Genomic DNA, 21,923 nt, shown 5'->3' with positions numbered 1-21,923 from the left:
TAAATATTTCTACTTAAAAAAAAAATTCCCATCTCTATATTCCAATCTGTGAACTTAATAGATATTAGTTGATAAATGGATAGGAGTTATTCTTAACTCCTCTTTCTATCCACATCACCTTCCTTCCGTCACTCTATTCCTTTAGCTTGGTTTACTTTTCTTCATAGCACTTGTTACTACTTGATACTCTACTTTTATGTATTTATTGTCTTTCTGACTAGAATGTAAATTCCTTTGGAGCAGATACTTTGCTTACCATTCTACCAACAGTATCATGAGAGTGCCTAGCACATAATTGGCATTTAATAAATAAGTGCCGAACTTTTCATTTGCTGAATGAAATTATATATATACACAAATACATACATATATATATACACATAATGTATATAAAGTATATGTATAAATGTGTGGTTTTTTCTAAAAATAGAGGTAGTATTTCTTCCTTGTAAGAAAATACGTAAAAGTATAACAGTGAATAAAAATGGGAGGAGTATATCAACAACAACCTATACCCCTGAGAAATATGCTCTATTGAGTTTGTGTTAAAGTTTGAGGTGTTTTGGCCCTATAAAGCCAGTAATTAATGGAAAGTTAATGCCATCTGTGTTTTTTTTTTTATTGTTATTTTTGTTTTTGTTTTTTTTAATACAAAAGTTGCTGGTAAGGAAGGATGGAAGGATGACTTCACAGGGATTACCTGTGGGAACACAGGATTCAGAGCCAAACAAAGGCCTTTACGTTATCTGGAGGATCTTTTCTTTTACCTCCTGTAATTGGTGATATCATAATTAGGCCTGCATATTACTTCTGAACACTGCTGTTAACAATGCACTTCATTTAGCTGGGCTTATGGAGATTAGATTCTGCACTGGAAGCTGTCTCCTTGGTTATCAGGTTCCACAGAGGAGTCTGAAGGCTTAAGGAGTGTGAAAAAATTAGGGTTGATTTAAAGAGACAGGGTTTTTGGAAAAGCACAAAGGTTTTTCCAGTTTATACAAGTACTTCCACAATGTTCAGTTTTCCATAAACAGAACTGATTCCTATTATAAATAAAGGCTTCTTTCAGCTTCCCCTTCCTCATCTTTTAAATAGGGCTGCTAATACCTACTTGGTGAGATTGTTATAATCTTAATGAACAAACTCTTTAAAGAATTTCACATAGTAGCTAAAAAATAAAAACCTCAAACCTTGTATAGTTCCCAGAACACATCATAATTGTTGTCAGTTCCTTTCTTTTTCCTTTTGTCGTAATTATCACTGTCAACACTATGGAGTTTTAATTGGTTTATTGTAATGGAAATACACTTTGAAATCCTATTGTATTTGATTATTTTGAATAGCATTTTGTACTTCTTGAAATACTTTAAATTTTCCTCCTTGAATTACTGTAATTGGTTTACTGATTTTTTTTTTCTCCATATTAGATCACCAGCTATCTGAAGGATAGAGACTTACTCATTTTTATATTCACTACAATCCCTAAGAAAGTGCTTTCAACCCAATCAAAGTTCAGTAAAAGTTTGTTGAATCGAATGCATTTATGCTGGCCTTTTTGAAAAGTACAACTGAAATTATGTGCCAAAATTATTGTTGATAAAAATAAGCATACTCAAAAAGTGGTAGCGAATTCTATTTACTATTTACTCAAGAGTTTCCTGCAGAGTAAATTAAGGTGCAATTTCATAAAGTTAAAAAAAAATCTAGACTGAATTCTCAAAAAAAAAAAGCATGCTCAGACACATAACCCTGAAAGCCAGTACAGCTCTAGGTGCACAGTATAATTTCTGTGACTATTTATTGAATTGTAGATTCACGTGTGATCACGTGACAAAGCATAAAAGACTGACAAATCTGAGCAAGCTATGTTTTTGGTTTTCTTATCCAAATTTAATTTTGACTTTTTCTGTTTTGTGGTAATCGTGTGTTCATTTGTTTGTTCCTAATAGCAGGGCCTTCAGTTTTAGGACAATTAATGTATAGTTAAATAATGGACAGCTTAGGAGACACAGAGGTAGTCAGAAGTAGGAAAGGAAGAGGCTGGAAAATGAGTTATTTACCTGTTCCATCCAGATCTCTTTAGGGAGCCCACATGAAATGGCGCTGCTCCAGTTCAGTTTCCCTTTGCTTCTGCTCGTCTGTCCATCTCAAATGGGTTCATCGCCATCTCTGAGCAAAGCCTTAGAGCCAAAATTTTTCACTTTAGGACTAGTATGTTGCTTAAGATAAGACTCTAAGCCCTACCAAGTGTCTGTTTTTTTTATTTTCATTCCTCCATGGCCTTGCTTCTCATCATTCCTTTTTCCTAGGTGTACGTGGTTGGGAATGAACCTCTAAACGTTTTGATGGATTCTCTACTGCCAGTCCTGAATTTGCTCTTTTCTCTATACTGTTTTACCAAGCAGAGTGTGTCTCACATAAGGTAAACAGAATCTTCTAATTTATAAATAATGAAGTCTTTTTTGCGTGTTGATCTTGTTCTTGTTTTGAATATGACATGTCATTTTGTTGTTGTTATTTCCTTCAAAGTCAGGAAAACATTTGGGCATCTTTTTTTTCCTCATTCAGAAAAGAAAGGAAATTTTGCAAATCACAAGGGATTAACTATAGATTTTAGGATGGCTTGCCTCCTCCTCTGAATAGACATCAAAGACAAAATCTCTGTTTACATGTAAAAACAAGCCACTCTTTGATCAGTGAGAAATACTGGAATTACGTGTCTAGAAAGGAGGAAATAGGATCATAAAGACCTTGTGGGGCGTTAGAAAACAAGTTTGGGAAACCTGAATCTGAATGCAGTATGCTCAGTAATTTAATCTTGGATTTGATGTTAGTGTTGCAGAGTGTTGAGAAACAAGGGATTTCCTAATTATCCAGAAAACAATCTTTGTATTAGAATATAAGTAGGACTCATTTTATAGCAGTTCTATATTCTCACTATTTATGTTGTTTCTTCCTCCTGGTAAGATTTTGTATCCTTTCTAAAGTCCTGCAGAATTTTGTTTTTTGGTGTTTGGAAATCCTTACATGTAGTCTTATATGCAATAATAGTACCTTTTTCATCAGGTTATTACAAAGACTTAAAAAAAAATGCATGTGATAATGCATGTAAGTGTTTAGCACAGTCCCTGGCAAATAGTAAGATCAATAAATGGTAGCTGTCATCCTCATCATTTTAGGCGGTGAAGGAAAATACTCAGTCTTGTATTTTATTCATGGCTTGCCTACTGCCTTTGGCTCTTTTTTAACTTTCGGACAGCACATCGTTGTAGCCCATAGCCAAAAGGGCAGTGATGAGAGAATGCATGGAAGATGGAGGAAATAAATATATGAATGTGACTTCAAAGAATTGCCCATGTAGTAAGCCTAGATTTGGTTTTGAACCCCAAATCTTCATAGCACTATCATTTCCTTATTAGGGACTAAAAAGGAAGAGGCAATGTTTTTTCCATTCCTCTCCTAGTTGATTGGCACAGATAAAAGAATTCATGGAATCAGCAATATTTTGTTGGTATACTTTTTCCTGGCCACTAGCTTTTGGTCCTGTGATAGTAGATGACTTTATCAGTGTAAGCTTTCTTTCACAATGACTGATCCAAAAGTAATAGTATACTTTTTTTTCCCTATCTGGTTGTGTCATCATCTTTTTGGTGCATCTCTTCGCTGTGTGGGGGCCTATGCCTCACCACATAAGTCTGGGATGCCTTTTTTTCCCTTTTTTTACCAGGAGGTCCCGGGGATTGAACCGGGTCCTCCATATGGTAAATGGGAGCTCAACTGCTTGAGCCACAGCCACTTCCCAACAGTATACTTTTAAGTGTTGCAATTTAAAGAAAAGTCACATGGGGCTCATGAGGCATATCAGGGTTGCTTCTAAAGCCAAGGATTAGTGAGTCGCTCATTGAATTTCAGGGTGTTTGCATTCTGAAATTTACAAGAAGCATACTTTCCACTCCTTCACTTCAGTAGTACTAGGTGGTTGTGCCAGCATTTAGAATGCAGTGGAACTGACAGTCTTTCTCTTCTTTTTCTATGTTAACTTGTTAGATGTATAGAGTAAGATGACAGGCTCATTTATTATTGCTTTTTCTGCCAGGTCACTTTGCCAAGAGATCTTATTATGGATTCTGCAGAAGCTGGAGAGGAAGAAGGCAATTGCTAGCCTGAAAGGATTTGCAGGGTTGGACAGATCTTTGCCCTCTCTCCATTGTCTGTGTCAGTTTAGAGCTGCCACTCAAGGAGGCATTATGATTACCATCAAAGAGGCCATTAGGTAAGTCCACCCATCCATCACTGTTTTCAGATTTAATTCTAGTCAAGAAGCCATACTGTGTCAAAACCACTAAGGGGCGCTGATAGAAAGGAAACTAGAAACTCAAGCTCCTGAGGTGCTTGCTATTTATCTTCTCAGAAGGCACCTTACTTCAAAAAGCCTTTGCCATCGATTCTGATGAAAGGCCAGACACATGTTCACTCTCAACAGCATAACAATCCAATTTCTGATTCTGAAAGTAGTATATGTATGTTCAGTCAGATTTATTCCTAAGAACTTTATCTGAAAGCTATATTTTGTGGTAGTATTATGATGGCAATTGGCTTATACTAGAGATTGATTTGGCTATAAGAATTGAATATTGTCTGTTTTTAAATCCTAAATGCCTAACAATATTTGGTAAATAGAAGGAGTTTAATAAATGTTAGTTGAATGAATGAATTTATGGCTCCAATATCTTGTGAGTAGGCATTTTAAATTATTGCCACTCTCTGGTTGATATATATAGGATGTCATTATCTCATAATTAAAACAAAATTCTGGAGAAAAGATGTGACTCAAGTGATTGAGCTCCCGCCTTCCACATGGGAGGTCCTCGATTCAGTTTCTGGTGCCTCTTGAAGAAGACATACAAACAACAAGCAGACAATAAGCAGCCATCGAGCAAAAACAACAAGGAGACAACAAGAAAAAAAAACACGAGCAGATGAGGGAAAAAAACAGGCAAGACAACAGACAGACAACAAGCAAAGACAAACAAGCAGGGAGCAGGTGTGTCTCAAGCAGTTGAGTGCCTGCCTTCCACGTGGGAGGTACTGGATTTGGTTCCAGGTGCCTCTTAAAGAAAAAACAAACAGATAACAAGCAAAAATTATAGTACTAGTTATAGGTTCAAATAAATGGGGCAGAAGAACCATGTGTAGGAAATTATAAATTTATGAGTTTAACTCTGATACACAGGGGAGATGGATTATCATATATTCCAAGGTAAGGCTCCTGACAGGGTGTTGATTTCCTGAGGTTGTCTGCCCTGCGTATAGTGTTTAGATATCTTTAGAACCCTTAGGAGCATCCCTGCTTGAGGCACTGTTTATTGTGGCAGTCAGTGAGATCCTCCTGAGATGTGTGTAAGTGTAACTTCTGGAATGACCTTCCAACTAACTTTGAAATCTCTTAGTCATAAAAACTCATTTGTATTTAATATTTCCCCCTTTTGACCCAGATCATTTTCCAAATGCATTGCTAGTTGGTGCTTGGTATTAATTACCAGTGCCAGGAAGGCTCATCCCAGGGAGTCATGTCCCACACCGGGGGGGGGGGGGGGGGGGGGGGAGGTAATGAATTTATGTGCTGAGTTTGGCTTAGAGAGAAGCCACATTTGAGCAAAAAGGAGGCTTTTAGGAAGTAACTCTTAGGCAATATATATTACTTGGGAAAGTTTTGATTTCACAAGAGCAAGGTTCATAAGTACAAGCTGCTGTTTCTTTTGGTGTTTAAATTTACTTTTATATTCATAGATAGCTTGGCAAAGTTTTAAAATACACTTTTAATATGAAGGACTTGAGGAAAATAACAAAACACATAAATTGCAAACAGAATTTCCAGTGTAAACTAAGCTACTAATTTACAGAGATTTGCTGAGCATTGTAAGTTTTTGTGGTTATAACTATGCCCTGAACAGAAAGAGTTTAAAAATTTTTGACATGTTTATTTTAAAACTCTTTGGAAAACTCTATAACCTGGGACCAATTTAACAACAGTGTAGTAAATTTCAAATTATTTATAACTTACCAATAATTGCAAATTACTGCTATCTTAACAAGTCTTTAGTATACTTCTTAGATTATAAATGTCAAAATCAAGTGTACAGATAATGATTGAATGAATCTCCATCAAGTGCCAGAAGCAGTGGTCCTGCATAGACTTTTGGAGGTCTATAATCTCTTTGAAATTACACATCTAACTTTATAACTTTGTTTTTATGTGCAAACATGGATTTTTCTGAAAGTAGAATCCATAGTTTTCATTAGATACTTAAAGTAGTCCATGTCACCAAAAAGCTGGCAACCACTATAGCAGAGAGAGATATCTCTGTGTGATTTTATCATTCGTTCTAAAGATCCTAATCAGTCTGCTAGTCCCCCAGCAGCAAAGTCAGGTACCTTGGCCTGTCTCACCACTTACCTTTCACTCTACATCTGCTCAGCACTAATTACCAATAAGTTTGTCTCAAGAAATTCTCAAAGAGCAGCTTAGATTTCATGATTTTTGGATCTAGAGTTTTACTTTTCTGGAACTAAATATTCCTATTTGAAATTGATTCTATCATTGAAAATTTTAGAATAAATGAAATAGAGGTTCTTAAAATAATTGTTGTCATGTCTAAGAGTTTATGAATACATTACTTTATTTTGACATAATTATAGACGCTTAGAAGTCTTGTTTAGCCATTTCAACTTTTCTTCTAACATAGAATGGCAATTTTGGTGCAAGAAACATGGCTGATCTGATGGACTGTGGAGGATTCTGGGATAATATAGGAATTAATCCTAAACTTATATTACAGGTTATTCATTTTCCCAGAGGAATAAGACCATGTTATTACTGAACTGGCTAATTGGGACATCTTAATGAGAGATAATCTGACAAATAACTTTAATAATTGTACTTTTTAATGAAATGAAGCAACATGTTATTTTTTTCCCTTGATTTTTTCAGAAAAGAAAATTTATTCCTTTGATCACAAAAGTAACACATACTTTTTGTATAATGCAAAACAACCTAAAGAGAAAAACAAAACTTACCAACTATCCTATTCACCATTTACGTTGTTTTATAGTTTTGTTTTCTAGTATGATTTCTGTGCATTTATATTTGTTTACATGATACAATATTATAATATTGTATCCTGATTTCTTCACTTATCAGATGGATTAAAATTGAAAGCCTTAGCACCACATAAGAAGTTTCTTGAAACTTTTTGCAGAAACCATAGTACTGTTTTCAATAACTTAGCCAAATTTTGGTAATTCCATTTGAAATGGGATTTGACCTACTCAGCGTTCTGACTCTTTATGTATTTTTTTAATCACATTTAATTGGTTCATATTAGTTGAGACTGACTATGTTTCCTTCTGTGATCATATCTTTTTCCACTGCCCATAATCCTTCAGAAAATGTCCAACTTTTTTGAATAACATTCAACACCCTCTGTGATATGACCTTGCTTTGCAGCCTTCTCTATTGCTTTCCTTTCTCAGAAATCAGATCTCCCATATACAAATTCTATTTTAATTTTTCCTTGCTTTTGCAACATACTGAAATAATAGTACTTCCAAGATTTTCCTTAAAAGCCACTGCCTTCATGAATCCTTTTTGTATCTGAGCAAATTGCCATACAGGATACTACTATAGCTTAGATTCTGAGAAAAAATACTTTTTTCAGCTTGGAGAAACAGAAAAATAATTTTAAGATGTTTTTGTTTTGTTTTAAATTCTATTGATTTACACATGGAAATAAATGTTACTTTAGATGATTATTATGGGGTTTCAAAAATATATTTCTGGTTGACACTGACAAGATAAATCTTACTCTGCATTGCAGTGATGAAGATGAAGATGAAGCCCTGTACCAGAAGGTGTCCTCAGAGCAGTGCCAGGTAGAGCATCTTGGAGACTTACTGTCCCATTGCCAGGAATGTGGTTTGGCAGGAGACTTCTTTATCTTCTGCTTGAAGGTAAGAACTATATATAGTTCATGGGCAGCTTTATTCCTGGGTAGTTTCAGGAGACCTTTTGGATTTCCAAGGTATTCATAATTGTAGGTCCTAATTTTTAGGAAAATTAACAGAAGACTGATGGTAATGTAGTTTTTTAGTAGCCAGTGAGGGGAATGGTAAAAAGAAGAAACTTACCATCAGCAGTACCCATATGATCTAACTGCTTTCTGAGGTTATCTGCTCTGAAATTTTAGAGATCAACAAAGCAGAGGGAAGCGAACTTAGCCCAGTGGTTAGGGAGTCCGTCTACCACATGGGAGGTCCGCGGTTCAAACCCCGGGCCTCCTTGACCCTTGTGGATCTGGTCCATGGTGCAGTGCTGATGTATACAAGGAGTGCCCTGCCATGCAGGGGTGCCCCCGCATAGGGGAGCCCCACGTGCAAGAAGTGTGCCCCGTAAGGAGAGCCGCCCAGTGCGAAAGAAAGTTCAGCCTGCCCAGGAATGGCGCCGCCCACATAGAGAACTGACACAACAAGATGACGCAACAAAAAGAAACACAGATTCCCGTGCCGCTGACAACAACAGAAGCGGACAAAAAAGAACATGCAACAAGTAGAAACAGAGAACAGACAACTGGTGGGGGGAGGGGAGAGGAGAGATAAAAATAAATAAATAAATCTTGAAAAAGAAAACAAAAAAAAAAGCAGAAGTCTTGGTGTCTGAAAGGGTTAATCGTTGCTCTTTGTTGACAGTAAGAACTCTTTTGAAGTTAGAGGGTTTACAACTGTAGAGTAATCCCTTATCCTTTCTGGTTGTTGTTTTCCTAGGTATTTGGAGATTTAGCAGTTCTCTCTCATTTCATTTGGTAACTCCTTGAAACCTTTTTCCAGGTTGTTTCTTAGTGCCAGTGCTTGTGCTTCCTTTTGCCCTAATCTCTAGTAGTGACTTATACCCCATAATGTTACTCCTTATTTGCACTGTCTGGCCTCATAAACTGGGTGATCTTTGATTCCCTGCCCCCCACCTGTCTTTTCCACTATTTCCCCTAAATAAAGTGTCTGTTCTAAAAGAATTTGTTAAGGTTGATTTGGGTATGGGAGAATTCATGGAGGGAATCAGGGCTAACACTTCTAGAATTTAAGTAGGGGACACTTTTTTGACACTTTCTGACCATCCATGTTCAAATACCTAGCTGCTTATTCTAAATAACATTCCAAGGAGATGTGCTCTTAATTGCATAATTAAAAAAAAAAAGTTTAAAAAAAAAAAAAGGAAAATCAAAGGGCTTTGCTCTGAACCAGGGTTTCTCAGCCTCAACTCTTTTGACATTTTGTATTGGATAATCTTTTGTTCTGGGTCCTGTCCTGTGCATTGTAGGATATGTAGCAGCATCCTTGGCCTCTATCTTTGAGATGCCTGTAGCACCCCACAGTTATGACAACCATAAATTTTCCCAGATTCTGCCAAATGTCCTCTGGAGAACAGAATTGCTGAGATGTAGTTGAGAATCACCACTCTAAACTGTCAATTACTTTGATACGGCATTAATTGATAAGGAACTTCCCAAGTAAATGCACAATGTAAAGGTAGGCAAAATGCCTGCAAAACCCACAGTAATGACTATTGGTGGAAATTTAGTTCTCTCAAATGTCTTTGGGAAAAAGGCCTGAGGTGGGGAAAGCATCTGCTAGTTGGGTTTGGGAATGTTATGTGACCTAAGGTCTCAGTCAAGGAAGGTTAGTGCTAGAGCTCATAAAAATACTGTTAAAGTAAGAAGTCTGTCAAACTTGTTTTGTGTTTTTTATTATACATTTAAAATTTTTCCATACATGGTATCATAGTGTACATATTATTTTGCGACTTATATTATTTTTCACTCAACAGTATTTTTGAGAGCTATCTATGTTGATATCCATATAGAGCTGGTTCATGTAGTTGAATGATATAATAAATATACCACAATTTTATTTATTCTCTTATTGTTGGACATTTAGGTTGTTTCCACTTTATGGCATCTATAAATAATGCTGCAGTGAACACAGACTATTTCTTTAAATATACAACTCAGAGTTTTCTAGCTATGTTTTTGAAGCCCTTAGTTCTACAGACTTAACCCTTTTTTTCCCCACACTTACAGGAGTTGACTCATGTGGCCGTGGAAAATGAAGCAGAGTTGAAAACTCAGCCCTTCTCCAGCAAAAGCCTCTTGGAATTAGAGCAGTACCAAACTCTTCTTGTGGAAGGCCAGGAGCAGAAGCTGCTGATCCTGCAGCTGATGGCTGTTCTATGTGAGAGAATGTCTGAGCAGATATTCACAAATATCACTCAGGTCAGTGGCTGTCACATTCTGGAGCCCAGCCTGGTAGGATTTGTCTGTTTTGGTTTCTTTACATTCTTTCCCAAAATGTCCAAAAAGTGTGGCTCAGAGTGTACTTTGATGAGACCTGCAATGGTGGATACACATGCAAATTACTGAGCTTATAACAGACTGACTGAATCCAAAGCTTTTCATATGTCCTGGGAACCAGCATGTTTAATAATCTCCTGAGGTGATTCTCATGTACATAAAAACTTTGAGAGGGAAGCAAATGTGGCTCAAGTGATAAGCCACATTGTGATAAGGGAGGACCTGGGTTCGATTCCTGGGGCCTCCTGGTGGAAAAAAGAAGAAGAGAAAGTGTACCTGCGCAGTGAGCCAGTGCCTGCATGGTGAGCCGAGTGCTCGCGCGGTGAGCCAAGTGCCCACATGGTGAGCTGAGTGCCTGCGTGGTGAGCCAAGTGCCCATGTGGCAAACCAAATGTCAGTGCAGTGAGCCAAGTGCCCATGTGAGTGCCCACATGGAAAGCCAAGTGCCCATGTGAGTGCCTGCGTGGTGAGCCAGTACCCACATGGCAAGCCAGTGCCCCCATGGTGAGTCGAGTGCCCTCACGAGTGCCTGCAAGGCGAGCTGAATGCCTACACGAGTGCCCGCGTGGTGAGCTGGGCCCACGCAAGTCATTGCCCACATGGTGAGCCGAGTGCCTGCGTAAGCCGAGAGCCTGCGTGGTGAGCCAGTGCCTGCACAAGTGAGTCATGCAGCAAGGTGATGATGCAACAAAAGAGAGATGAAGGGGAGAGTCAAAGGTGAAGCACAGAAGAGACCAGGAACTGAGTTAGCGCGATTGACAGGGAACCTCTCTCCACATAAGAGGTCCCCAGGATTGAATCCTGGTGAATCCTAGAGGAGAAAGACAAGAAGAGAAGACAAAAGGAGAAATAGATAAGGAAGATCACACAGCGAGTGTACATACACACATGAAAAACAGCAGGGCAGGGGAAGAGGAGGGGAAGAAAAAAAAAAATTTGAGAACTGTTTTAAGTGTTTTTATGTTCTATCACTGTGGTTTTCAATTTTTGGTGCAAATAAAAATCATCTGGGATCTTTCTCAAAATATTGATACCTGGCCCACTTTTCGAGATTCCGATTCAGACTGTCTGCATCAGAGCCTCAGCATCTGCATTTTTTAAAGCCCCATAGATGATTCTACTGTGCATCAAAAGTCAAAAATGATCAGAAACTCAAATTTGAAAAAAGAAATAGCTAATGATAATAAGATCACCTTGAATTTTATAGGCCCTCTAATTCACAGCTTATCTCCACAACATTCTATGAAGTTTTATGATGTTTTTAAAAAATGCTTACAGGGTAGTCTAATGGTGCAAATAAGTGCCTGAATTTTATTGGCTCAGACATTATTTTTACCACTTCATCTTCTTTTAAAAATAGGAAATAAAAGTAATAAAGCATAGACAGAGTCAGCATATTTTACCACTTTACCAGGATTAGTTGCTACTTGGTTGGTGAATAGTCCATTGTAAGATGGTATGATTGTCATGCTTAAATCTGATTCCCCAGCTCTTTGTATGTCCTCATTGTCATCTGCCTTCGGGTGTTGCTAAGCAGCATTTCACTATGGCTCCTGCTGAGAAAATTTGCAGCTGCCTGTCAGCTCTGACTTATCTTGCCTGTTTAATGAGAATTATGTTCATGATTTCTTTCCTGGCCTCTCATTCCGTCAGTTCATAGACCCCATGTTACTCAGTAGGGTGATTTGTTTCTACTACTATGTTTATATCTGTTCCCTGGAGACTTTTTCACCCAGACCTTTGTCTCAGGATGCCAAGTGGAAGGGGAAACAGGCTAAATGCTGATATGTCTTGAGCTTTTGCTCTTATCTCCCTTTACTCCTAATTAAGGAACAATGGTGTTAGGCTGGTAAAAAAGTGATTTGTCCCATTGGGTTATCCTTCAGTGAGGTTAAAATGTATCTGGACAAAAAGAACCACAAAGAAATACTAAATTGCAGTTATAGTCTTATTGATAGTGATAATATTGATGTTATTTTGAAACAGCACACATAAAGCAAATGTTACAAGTAATTTTGTTAATCTCACTAGAAATCATTTTCAGCATAAGAAAGTTATAAATATAAAATAAATAAACTTAAGTAAAAAACGTATAATATTGAATTTCAGTTGGAAGTATTTATATGAACTTGTGATAAAAATACATATTTCCTAACTCTGTCCACTGTCAGTACCTAGAAACAGTGACAACTCAGTAACAATAGGCATTCCATAGTGCCCAGATTTTAGTTTCTAAACAAAGGACACCAGGTTACCTAGAGTAATGGTTGATTCTTGGTATGGGGCAGGAGTTGTACTCTGTGAACCTCTCAGGGTACCTTACTCTGCCTAAATGCAAGGAAGCTGAGATTATTGGGGTTCAGTAGTACTCAGGAACCAAAGATAGAACAATTGAAGCATTAGGAAGAATAATGCCTGTATGGATTGAAACTTATTAAATATATAAAATCCAAGTTAAAACAAAAACAAAAAAACCATCATAGGTCATCTTTGGAGGATGCTTGGACATCAACTCATTATTTTGTAAATTGATAAATAAATGGAAAGAATCAAGCATTTATCTTGCCCTTCCTGTAGGAGCTGTGTTGCAGCTCCTAATGGATTTAGGCAACAATTATCAAAGTCTGCTAAAACCATTAGATGAACTATTGATGGGGTACTTTATAATGGATATATTAGGCTGAAAACCCAAATCGACTGACTGATCTTTTCTTCCCCCAACATTCTATTATGAAAAATTTCAAACATACAGTAAACTTGAAAGAATTTTATAATGAATACCTGTATACACATGATTCTACAATTAGCATTTTATTACACTTGCTTTATCACATGTCTATCCATGCTTCCATCCCTCTAGTCATCTTATTTTTGGTGCATTTCAGTGTTAATGCAGATATCAGTATATGTCCCCCCAAACAAGTCAACATGGACTGATTAATTTTAACAGACAAGCAGACATTGTGTGTGTCCTGATATGATGCATTAGAAAGTTTGCAGCAGCACCAATTGGGGAGAATTCTTACAAAAAAATAAAACTTGAACCTGAATCTTATCAAGGAAATTCAGGGGATAGAGGAGGAAGTTAATGTCATGAAGAAGCAGTCAGCCAAATCCAGAGTGTGGGAAATTCTATACAACAAATGACCCAGTTTCTTTGTCAAATAAATGGCATAAAAAGGGGTGGGGCTGTTGAACTTAAAAGGAATCTACAGAAACATCAACCAAATGCAATGTGTGGATCCTGATTCAGACCAACCAACCAATTTATAAACACATTTTTGCAACAGGGAAAGTTAAATACGGACTAGATATTAGAAGATATTAAGGCATTCTTACTGGTAATGGTAATTATGTAAAAAAAATCTCCTTAGAAATGCATTTTGAAGCATTTGTGGATAAAAGATTAAAACTTGAAATGGCATATTCGTATCTGTGATGGTGCAGAGAGGAATGAGGCATGCAGTGGTCTGTGTACTGATAAAGAGCTGTCAAATAAAAATCGAATTTGGACTTGGAAAGGAGAGACATTATTAAAGGATTATTGCAAAGGGAGAAAAGGTTATTGTAATAGAGGGAGGGACTCCCTCTGCATTAGGGTGAATGCTCTGACACTCAGTACCAAAAGCATCTCAAGAGTTAGGCAGAAAGAGTTTCACATTTATAAAGAAGAACCAAGTGTAGGGAAGTGGGATGAAAGGTTGGCGTGATCAGATAGTAGATATGAGAATATTTTTAGCTGAAGCACCCTTAAAGTTCAGGAGTCTAGAGGAAGGAAAGAGGCTTAACAAATGTTTGATTAATGAGCATTTTGTTCTGATTGATCAGTAGGGACAAGCAGTTCAGCTAGTCATTTTCGAGGCAGAGAATGGGAAAGTGGAGCATCTGTGTCTGGCTAAACAAGGGGGCATTGGTGAGTCTTAGATATCTCAGTCATATGGGAAAGGGTGTTTCTTTATAGTAAACCATTTTCAAGTATACATAGGGTGGGGGATTTTTTAACCCCCAGTTTTCCAAGATCACAGAGTAAAATTTCACATTGTCAGAGCCCTGCACCAACTCCCATGCATACTCCCATTCATTCTCCCATTCAATACAAATATGTATTGAAGGCCAACTATGTGCCACATACTCTTCTAGGTACTAGGGACACAGCAGTGAACAAAACAGACACATATCTATACTCTCGATGGAGCTTACATTCTTGTAGGGGGAGAGAGACAGTAAAGAAGTAAGCAAAACTACATAACATGTTAGATGGTAGTAAATGCTAGGGAGAAAATAAAATAGGCAAAGGGGATGGTAAAGGGAGTGTGGTAAATGGGGTGGTCTTGGAGAGCCTCAAAGTGATATTTGAGCAAAGACTGAAGGGAAGTGGGGAGGGAGCCACTGCGATACCCAGGGGAAGAGTTTTTCAGGTGGAGAGAGCTTGCCTGGAGTGGGCAGCCAGCACCACAGAGGCCAGTACAAACCGAGTAAAGTGAGCAAGAGCCCCTTTTTTCTGCCCTTTCAGAAAACTACCACCCTCTGTACCCTTCTGCAATTGGATCACTGTAATTGGCAGAGTAGAAGTGGGCCTACTCTTTTTTTCCTTTCACATGTTAGATTTTTCAAAAACATATGTAGCGTGCTCATTGTAAAAAAAAAAAAGGCAGTAACATGGAAGGTCATAATGTAAAAAGCAGGGACCTCGGGTTAAGGATGGTGTATTGAACACAGGTGTACATCCACTCCTTTTGGAAACCCCAGTAACCAACAGAACAGGAGACAAGAGACAGTAGATAAAAGTGAATAACAAAATTAGGGACGGGAAGCGGACTTTGGCCCAGTGGTTAGGGCATCCGTCTACCATATGGGAGGTCCGCGGTTCAAACCCCGGGCCTCCTTGACTCGTGTGGAGCTGGCCATGAGCAGCGCTGATGCGCGCAAGGAGTGCCATGCCACGCAAGGGTGTCCCCCGCGTGGGGGAGCCCCACGCGCAAGGAGTGCACCCGTGAGGAAAAGCCGCCCAGCGTGAAAAGAAAGAGCAGCCTGCCCAGGAATGGCGCCGCCCACACTTCCCGTGCCGCTGACGACAACAGAAGTGGACAAAGAAACAAGACGCAGCAATAGACACAGAGAACAGACAACCAGGAGAGGGGGGGAAATTAAATAAATAAATAAATCTTTAAAAAAAAAAAACAAAAAAAAAAAACAAAATTAGGGAACTAGGGAACTGTAGCCGATTTAGCAACTTTAGAAAATGGAACGCTATATGCCTGCATGGGGAGGGGTGGAGAAGGAAGCCACTACACCTCAATAAAGCTGTTAAAATTTTTAAAAAAGAGAAAGAAGAAAAGGAAAAAAGAGAAGCAAGACTTTTCTCACTGCAGAACCCTGAAAGGATGAAAATGGGAGGTACTAGATAATCTTTATGGACAAGGTTGAATCTGGAGCTTAAAAGAGGTTGAAAGGCCATACAGGATTCAGTAGACCCTTTGATTCCTTCCTTAAATTTGCACAAACACTTCCTCTCCTCAGTGAAAGACTGGAGGTTTATTTTTGAAAGAGGTTGAACCCAAGGGATTCTTGAACTTGGGTGGGAGTAGCAAACTGAAAAACAGAAGAGGGCCAAACTGAAGTCTACACACTCAACAAGGAGGCCTCCAGCTCCCTTCTACTCACTCACCAGAACCCTGGCAGCAGGTTTATAGGTCCCCATAGGATTACTGTGAGGATTAAATGAGTTAATACCTGTAATGTCTTTAGATTGATGCCTTCTAAATAGTAAATGCTTAATGTTATTATTAAATTAAACAGCTAAATAACTGAAAGTGGTTGTCTCCAGAATCAGATGGGGAGACATGGGGTAGAGGACTGCTATTTTTCATTCTAAGCTTTTAGGAATATTTGGCTTTCTAAATTATGTACCTGTAGAAACATTTTTAAGTAAAAGTCTCTCCCTCCACAGTATACATAAAGTCTAGAACTGTCTTCAGTCAAATACTTATCCATGTGGCTGGCAACCTCACCAAAATCACAGGAAATGAGTAGTAGTAGGAGGAGCTGTTATCCAAATAAGATAGGGTATGATGGTTGTGTTAGAAAAAATTGGGGGGAAAGAGAATTTTATAGATGATGGTAACAGCTGACTATCACAGCTCCTTTTTTTTTTTTTTTAAAAAAAACATATAGTTTTTTCTTAACAAAAATGAGATTATACTATTTGTTCTATACCTTTTTAAAAAATACATGTAGTGGAAAGGAACTTAGAAAAAGTTGGAAGGCTCAATAGTTCTACTCTAGTAATTTAACTATACTTGTGATGACATAGAAGGTTAATACAAACCAGGAGTACTTTAGAAAACTCTTTGGAGGCAAAGTAGGTGGCCCAAGATAGAAGCAGCAGTTTCTAGAAAGGGCTAGAATCCTTAACTTCTAATATCAATTAAGTCTTAGGGCTAGAGAGGGTTGTGAAAATTGCCATTACCAGTATTGTTCATTTCAGTAAGTGGAACTTTTAATAACCTTTCTAGTTTCTTGCCAGGCTCCAAAAGACAAGTGTTAACAAGCCATTCTCCTGACATTAAGCTTGCAGTAAAGATTCTAGCACAGCATGTGGTTTGTCCACAGAGTTAAACATGCAAGCTTGCATGATATTTAGAGGCTTATTATGACCTAGTTCTGCCTTCCCATTTCCAAAATGATTTCTCCCTTTTGAGCCATTAGTCCTAAATATGTGTGTGTGCATGTGTGGTGCTGTCTTTTCTTCATAGGTGTTTCTACTTACGGTGATTAATCCAAGTGCAGTTAAAATGATGCTGACCAAATTAATTTCATTTAAAGCTTAGTTATTAGCCAAATGGCTATGTAAAATCTTGTATATGAATAATCTTAATCCTTTAAAAATATTCTATATTTTAGAAATTACCCTAGAGCAGAGCAGGTGTAGCTCAGTGGTTGAGTGCCTGCTTCCCATGTACAAGGTCCAGGGTTCAATCCCTGGTACCTCCTGAAAAAAAAACAAAAAGATTGGATCATTTGTGCAGATTGTTTGAGGACATTGGCTTCTTGATAAAATTGAACACATCCTCCCCCCGTTTCTTTGCTTACTAGAATTAGACAAAGTAAGAAAAAAAGAATTCCCAAGGAAGAAATCTCCTTAGGAGAAGCAGATCTAGAACTCTCTGAAATGGTCAGAAAGTAACAAATCTTCTTCATTTTTAATTTCCTGGCAAAATTCATGAAAAGTAAACAAAGTTAGCTTGGTGTAGTAAAACATTTGAATAAATATAAACGGGCTTTCTCATTTGTTAACTGTGGTCTTGAGCAAATAACCTCTTTTTAAACTTCAAATCTTTCATCAGAAAATGAGGCTAATAGTTAATATGAAATCTAAATTGAATGGGCAAGTAAAACAGTATTGTATGTCTGATATGCAGTAGAAGTTGATGGGTCTTACTGTCATGATATTGATTAGGAAGAGGATAAGGACATAAATATAGTATGAAGAGAATTTTTAGATTATTTTTGTACTCCTCACGGCTTCTGAATCCCATTTCTGTGGTAGGTGATGGACTTTGTAGCAGCAACACTGCAGAGAGCGTGTGCAAGCTTGGCCCATCAGGTGGAGAGCACTGTGGAATCACAGACACTGAGCATGTCCATGGGGCTGGTGGCTGTCATGCTGGGAGGAGCTGTTCAGGTGAGTGGCAGACATGAGCCATACTTGAATGAATGAAAAAGAGAAGAAAACAATCTGGAGCTTCCCATCCATTCTCTTGTAGGTACTGCACATAATAGAAGTACCAGGAAAAGCAAGTCAAGCTCTTAATAAAATTCTTTCCAAAGTAGGGGACAAGAAAATTGCACCACTTCTACATTGCCACCTGCTTAGACTTGGCAAGAGCTTGCTTTGGAAAGCTGGCTGTGTTTTGCATCTCTCGGCAAGTACTAGATTCTCTTGCTCTCACTCATCCAAAGCTCGTCCCTGCCACCGTAGTCAGGAGAAAACCTTAGTAACCTACTTGCTTGGGACTCCAACTACTTTGAATAGTTTCCATTTAGCACAGGATCCATTATTCAACTTGTATCACATAGCATCTAAAGCTCTGTTTCCAGCCACTTCTTTTTTTTTTTTTTTTAATTTTTTTTTTATTGACTTTGTAATAATATTACATTAAAAACATATATATATGAGGTCCCATTCAACCCCACCACCCCCACCCCACCTCTCCCCCCCCAGCAACACTCATTCCCATCATCATGACACATCCATTGCATTTGGTAAGTACATCTTTGGGCACCTCTGCACCTCATGGTCAATGGTCCACATCATGGCCCATACTCTCCCCCATTCCATCCAGTGGGCCCTGTGAGGAATTACAATGTCCGGTGATTGCCCCTGAAGCACCATCCAGGGCAGCTCCATGTCCCAAAGACGCCTCCACCTCTCATCTCTTCCTGCCTTTCCCCATACCCATCAGCCACCATGTCCACTTTTCCCAATCCAATGCCACCTTTTCTATGTGGACATTGGATTGGTTGTGTCCATTGCACCTCTATGTCAAGAGGAGGCTCAGATTCCACATGGATGCTGGATGCAATCCTCCCACTTTCAGTTGTATTCACTCTAGGCTCCATGGTGTGGTGGTTGTCCTTCAACTCCATCTTAGCTGAGTGTGGGGAGTCCAATAAATCAGATTGTAGGTGCTGGAGTCTGTTGAGGCTCAGGGCCTGGCTATCACATTGTCAGTCCAGAGATTCAAATCCCCTAAATATATCTTAAACCTCAACACTAACTGCAACTCCAGCACATTAGCATGAAAGTCTTATGAAGAGAGATCCCATCTGAGTCCAGATTCATCACACATAAACACCAGTTCCAAAGAGGGGCCATCCAGCCACTTCTAAAGGCTTATGTCTTTAACATATTTAGTTTGTAATTTTAAAAAAATTATTTCATTCAAAAAATATTTATTGTATACTTGCTGTTTGCTAGCCCCTGTGCTAAGGGGCTGGAAATACGTCAGTGAACAAGGCAGACATGGTTCCTCTGCTCAAGAAGCTTACAGTCTAGTAAGGAAGTCAGACATTAAATAACTTCTTCAAAATACTTACAGTAGAATGAAGTGCTTCAAAGGACAAATGGAGGATATCCAAAGAACATAATATCTAACCTACACAGGGACAGTATTCACTGAGGAAGTGTAAGTTTAAGCTAAGACTTGAAGGATGTATTAGGAGTTTGGGGGGAGTGGGGAGGGGCAGGTGGAGAAAACTCATCCAATTAAAGGAAACAACATGTACAAAGACTTGAAAGCAGGGAGAGCTTGGTCTATTTCAGACGCTGATAAATTGTAGAGAGCAAGGGGAAGAGTAGGACAGAATGGTAGGCCAGGGCCCGATCGTGCATATGTGTGTGATTGGTTAATTACGTACCACTGCAAGGAAGCAGTGCAAGTAGTATAAAATCTTACCTAAATCAGACCAGTTATAACCCTTATCAGTCAATGTGAAACCTCTGGGAATGGGTTTATTTTTGAATTTGAAGATTCAGATCTGATTCTTGATGTATTAGAATTTCCTTCTGACTAGCCTGTCCTAAAGGGGAAAAGGAATTATATCTGGGCCTGTCATTAATGTGAAGCCCATTTCTTAGTAAAATTTCTTAGCACTCTTATTTTTATATTTCCCTTGTAGTTTGAAAAAAAAAAAAAGATTTGGTTCCATTTCTAGAGCCATAGTATATTCCTGCTGTTTGAACTACAGTTGTAATATCAAGATAGGCTCAAAGATGGAATAGTTTTTCTTAAGTTATAAAATTAAGGCATTTAGTTGGGTGGATAGTTTTTTTTTCTGCTTGAATATTGGTTTAAATAGTCTTTGTTTGCATAAATTGAGTGTGTTTTTTTGCTTTCTCTATTTTCTATTAACATTTATAATTTCCAGCCTTATCCCAAATGAAAAATAGATCACAGAAATACATATTTCCCTTTCTGGAAGCCCATTTTTGGGGGTCTAGATGTGTAAATTAGTCATGTTCTGAGAGCGACTCACTTGACTGATTCAAATGTGTTTCTCCTTGCCTGTCCCTGCCCTTCCAATGAGCCATCCTGACTCACTGATTATATCCTGAATTCCTCTGACTTTGCAGTTAGTTAAATGAACATATATCTCACTTGTTATACCTTTGCCCCAGATCCATTAATTTTTTTTTCTGTTTGATTCATGGATTTATATGTGACTTCCATAGTAATGTTAGGTTTTCTGTCTTTGTATTAGAAAAAGCCATATGATTCTGAATTATATTTATAGATTACTATTGTTAGGCTTTAGAGTCTAGGAGATTTTAATGTACCTTTCCTCTCTTAGGAGTCATTGTTTTAGCTAATGAAACAATCTCATAGCATGAACCTTTTTTTCCTTTCGTAATTTGTATAGTTAAAGTGATTATTAGAATATCGTGTCTGGGAAGAGGAGTTAATTGGGAGAAAGTGTAGGACTAAGAATGCTAAGATTACTGTAATTCCAAAATCATTTTATGATTTTGGGGTTTGTCATCTGTGAAAGCATTATGTTGGTAACCTATCCCTGTCTTCTCAGAAAGCAGTTTCTGTGTGATGTTCTAGGGCCCAATGGTCATCCAAAGCAGTGCAGCATTTAGTTTGACCAGACCATTCTAGAACTTCTTTAGGAAAAAGAAAAACCACATCATTCCAGGGAGACAGCAGAGCCAATTAAAAGCTGGGTTCTGAATCTTTAAGTCTAGATTCTTTTATTTGCTAAATGTATATCCTTTGGCTATTTACTTAACCACGCTCAAAAATAACACCTACCTTTTTATGGTGGTGTAAGGTTAAGTGAAATCGTACATGTAAAGCACTAAGCACTGTGCCAGGCACATGGTAGGCACTTTAATAAATGTTAACCATTTATTATTATTGTTATTTTTAAAATTTATTTATTTCTCTTCCCTTCCCCCCCCACCCCGGTTGTCTGTTCTCTGTGTCTATTTGCTGCATCTTCTTTGTCCGCTTCTGTTGTTGTCAGCGGCACAGGAATCTGTGTTTCTTTTTTTGTTGTTGTTGCATCATCTTGTGTTAGCTCTCCGTGTGGGTGGCACCATTCCTGGGCAGGCTGCACTTTCTTTCATGCTGGGCGGCTCTCCTTACGGGGTGCACTCCTTGCGCATGGGGCTCCCTTACGCAGGGGACACCCCTGCATGGCAGGGCACTCCTTGCGTGCATCAGCACTGCGCATGGGCCAGCTTCACACAGGTCAAGGAGGCCCGGGATTTGAACCGCGGCCTCCTTGTGGTAGACGGTAGATGTGGTAGACGGATGCCCTAACCACTAGGCCAAGTCCGCTGCCTTAACCATTTATTATTTTGATTTCTACTACGACTGCTACTGTTATTATTATCCTAATCCCTCTGGCCCCTAAGTGGTTAAGGCAGATCTGAAAATTTAATATGTTGCCTTCATGATGAATTTTTATTTCAATTAAATATTTAAATCAAAGGTTTATTGAGTACCTATTATG

At 38.3% G+C, this 21,923-nt stretch overlaps 1 protein-coding gene across 6 annotated transcripts in view; it reads left to right on the top strand.

The window, feature by feature from the left end:
- The window catches only part of TANGO6 (transport and golgi organization 6 homolog), a 279,753-nt gene that overhangs the window by 71,147 nt on the left and 186,683 nt on the right, over window positions 1-21,923 (top strand). For all 6 annotated transcript variants that reach the window (XR_011646283.1, XM_058279794.2, XM_058279795.2 and 3 more), the window contains exons 8-12: window positions 2,310-2,422; window positions 4,097-4,273; window positions 7,878-8,010; window positions 10,131-10,322; window positions 17,950-18,084. Coding sequence is in view for 5 of the 6 variants with exons in the window: in XM_058279794.2 (XP_058135777.1) it covers window positions 2,310-2,422; window positions 4,097-4,273; window positions 7,878-8,010; window positions 10,131-10,322; window positions 17,950-18,084 (750 nt within the window). In the remaining variant the exon portion in view is untranslated. The remainder of the gene's footprint in view (window positions 1-2,309; window positions 2,423-4,096; window positions 4,274-7,877; window positions 8,011-10,130; window positions 10,323-17,949; window positions 18,085-21,923) is intronic.

Source organism: Dasypus novemcinctus, chromosome 18, assembly GCF_030445035.2.
Source record: "Dasypus novemcinctus isolate mDasNov1 chromosome 18, mDasNov1.1.hap2, whole genome shotgun sequence".
Lineage (NCBI taxonomy): Eukaryota > Metazoa > Chordata > Mammalia > Cingulata > Dasypodidae > Dasypus > Dasypus novemcinctus.
The sequence above is the reverse complement of the archived record's forward strand: the minus strand, read 5'-3'. Positions and strand labels throughout refer to the sequence as shown.